Source organism: Atta colombica, unplaced genomic scaffold (assembly GCF_001594045.1).
Source record: "Atta colombica isolate Treedump-2 unplaced genomic scaffold, Acol1.0 scaffold105, whole genome shotgun sequence".
In the NCBI taxonomy this organism is placed as follows: Eukaryota; Metazoa; Arthropoda; class Insecta; order Hymenoptera; family Formicidae; genus Atta; species Atta colombica.
In genome coordinates this window covers 2523308-2526086 of record NW_017259190.1, presented here as the reverse complement: position 1 = coordinate 2526086, position 2779 = coordinate 2523308, and the positions used below count along the sequence as shown (strand labels likewise).

General features: G+C 32.1%; 3 protein-coding genes across 3 annotated transcripts in view; 2 read left to right on the top strand and 1 right to left on the bottom strand.

The window, feature by feature from the left end:
• Positions 1–2779, top strand: part of LOC108688449 (dynein heavy chain 1, axonemal-like) — a 106064-nt gene that overhangs the window by 42113 nt on the left and 61172 nt on the right. The gene's annotated exons all lie outside the window — the stretch shown is intronic.
• Positions 1–2779, bottom strand: part of LOC108689995 (thyrotropin-releasing hormone receptor-like) — a 38218-nt gene that overhangs the window by 16313 nt on the left and 19126 nt on the right. The window lies entirely within an intron of this gene.
• LOC108689986 (cytochrome P450 9e2-like) lies at positions 902–2419 on the top strand. The gene has a single exon (XM_018197012.1). It carries the CDS (start codon positions 902–904, stop codon positions 2417–2419), a length of 1518 nt encoding a protein of 505 aa, XP_018052501.1.

Genomic DNA, 2779 nt, shown 5'->3' with positions numbered 1-2779 from the left:
ATATTTTATAATATTTTATAATATTTTATAATATTAGTAACAAAATACTTTTAAGTATAATGAAAGACACAGGTCAAAACTTATTAATGATTTCAAGCAAAAAATCTCGACCTTGGTTAGCTCTGTTGTAGACTATATAAAAACGAGTATTGTATTTATTATCTCATTAGAAAAGATTGAATTGATTATTAAAATAAAACATAATTGACTTATAAATGACTCTAATCTTATTTATTTAACAAAAGCGACAATGCCATGTATTGATATAAACTTATATAAATACACCCAAAATATATTCTGCTCCGAACAGGAAGGGTGAGAGGAGAAAATTCCATTTAGCATTTCCTCTAAGCAAAATATCTTACATTAATTAGTGTATTTATAACACGTATTCATCTATAAAAATGAGGACACACGAGCTATGATTAAAAATTAATCCTTCCTCTATAAAAAATTCTCATAATAATTCAAATAGCCTTTTAAAATAAGAGGATATACTAGCGGCACGCTTATTTTATTGTTAGAAATTTGTCATTTAAAATATGCGTGCATGTCAGTATGTGTAAGACATTTTTTTCTAATATTGAGAGGATTGCAATCCTAAATTCAGCATTTTTAGTTATGCAAAATTCCTTTACTTTGTAGAGTATCCTCGTGTGAGATCATATATAATTAGAAATCTTCAGACATAACACGGAACTGCTAAATATGTTTTTCAGGCAGAATATGTTTTTCTTTTGAGTGAGTAAAATAACAAAGAGCTCGTTCAAGAAGAAAGATTTTTTTTTATAGTGTTTTTACTGTACAGTAAACATATATATATATCACGACGTATGTACATAATCAGTAGTAGAAGCTCGTAGTGCATTTCATCACTAGTCAATTTGGAATTTATATCGCGATGGAACTCTCTACTTTACTTCTCACTGTTTTAACAGCGAGCATCTGCTTATATTATTTTGTTTTAAGTAAAATATCCGTTAAATTATCTCATTTTGAACAATTAAAAATTCCTCATTTGCGACCGATTCCATTATTGGGTAACATGACTCCTTTTGCTTTTCGACGTATATCCTATATGGAACTCTTACGAAAAATGTACAATCTCTTTCCGGACGCAAAGTTCTTCGGCCTCTACGATTTTATGACGCCAGTCATCGTTATTCGTGATCCAGACCTGATTTCTATGATCGCCATTAAACAATTCGATAATTTCTGCGATCATTCCGGCTTCACCAACAAAACTTTTGATCCGATAGCAAATAAAAATTTATTTGACTTGCTTGGAGATGACTGGCGCGAAATGCGAAAACTTCTTAGTCCCAGCTTCACATCTAATAAGATAAAGATGATGTTTGGACTTATTTGCCAATGTGCCGAAAACTTAGTCAATTTTGTGACAACACAATCCGTAGAAGCTGCCAAAACGTATGATATGAAAGACTTACTTTCCAAATATACCAACGATACAGTGGCCACGTGTGCCTTCGGTATTGACGTGGATTCTTTTAAGCATCCGAACAATGAGTTCTTTTTACTTGGCAAAGAATCATTCAATTTTGATGGCTGGTTGGTTTTTAAATTTTTAATGCAAAGAAATTTCCCGCGACTTGCAAAACTCTTTAAACTGAGAATGTTTGACCCAAAAGTAGAGAATTTTTTTAAAGATATTGTTGCCACCACAGTGAAGACCAGAGATGAGCAGGGAATTATTCGCCCGGACGTAATTCAATTGATGATGGAATCAAGGAACAATGATAATGGACGTGAGTACGACATTAACGAAATGACAGCTCAAGCGTTTGTTTTCTTTCTCGCCGGATATAACGCCATATCAACAGCTATGTGTTTTATGACGCACGAAATCGGTGTCAATTCGGATATTCAGAAAAAATTGAGAGAGGAAATCAACGATGTTCTTAGGCAGACCAACGGCAAACCTACCTACGAAGCTATCAATTGCATGAAGTATTTGGATGCCGTGATAAATGAATCTCTCAGACTATATCCAATAGGACCTTTTCTTGACAGAAAATGTGTTAAGGAAACTAAATTACCATCAGCGACTCCGAATGGCGAACCGATCACAGTAAAACCTGGTGATAGTGTATGGTTTCCAAATTATTGTCTGCATCGCGATCCAAAATACTACCCGCATCCAGATAAATTCGATCCAGACAGATTCTTTAATGGAGATGTAAACAACTCAGTCTATATGCCATTTGGTATCGGACCTAGAATGTGCATAGGTAACAGGTTTGCCCTAATGCAAGCAAAAGTCTTGCTGTTTTATCTACTTTGGCGTTGCAATCTCGAACCGGACATTAAAACTCGAATTCCTATGGTGTTAAAGAAGGAAATACTTCTTATGATGGCGGATGGAGGTTTTTGGTTAAAGTTGCGAGTGAAGAAATTGTAAGCTTCTGTTAACACAATGTTTATCGAACAGACATAAAATTAAGGGATAGTACACATAATAATAATACACATATTTACATTCTTTTTAAATAATTATATACTTAAAATATCTTTTAAATCTCTTTAAAATATCTTTTAAAATATCTTTTAAATTATAACACGAGCTTTCTTTTTAAACATGTACAAATTCACCTTTTCCTCAATTAAACGTGTAAAAAATTAAAAATTTTATAAAAGCTGTTATTTTAAATATGTATAATTTTTATTTAAAAAAGATAAAGTAAAAATTTCTTAACACTTCATTTCTTAAAATGTTATTATAACACACAATAATTCTTGTACTCTTAATGTAACATACAAT

Excerpts from the sequence above, each read along its gene's own strand:
- LOC108689986 (XM_018197012.1), top strand. The coding sequence starts at position 902 with ATGGAACTCTCTACTTTACTTCTCACTGTTTTAACAGCGAGCATCTGC.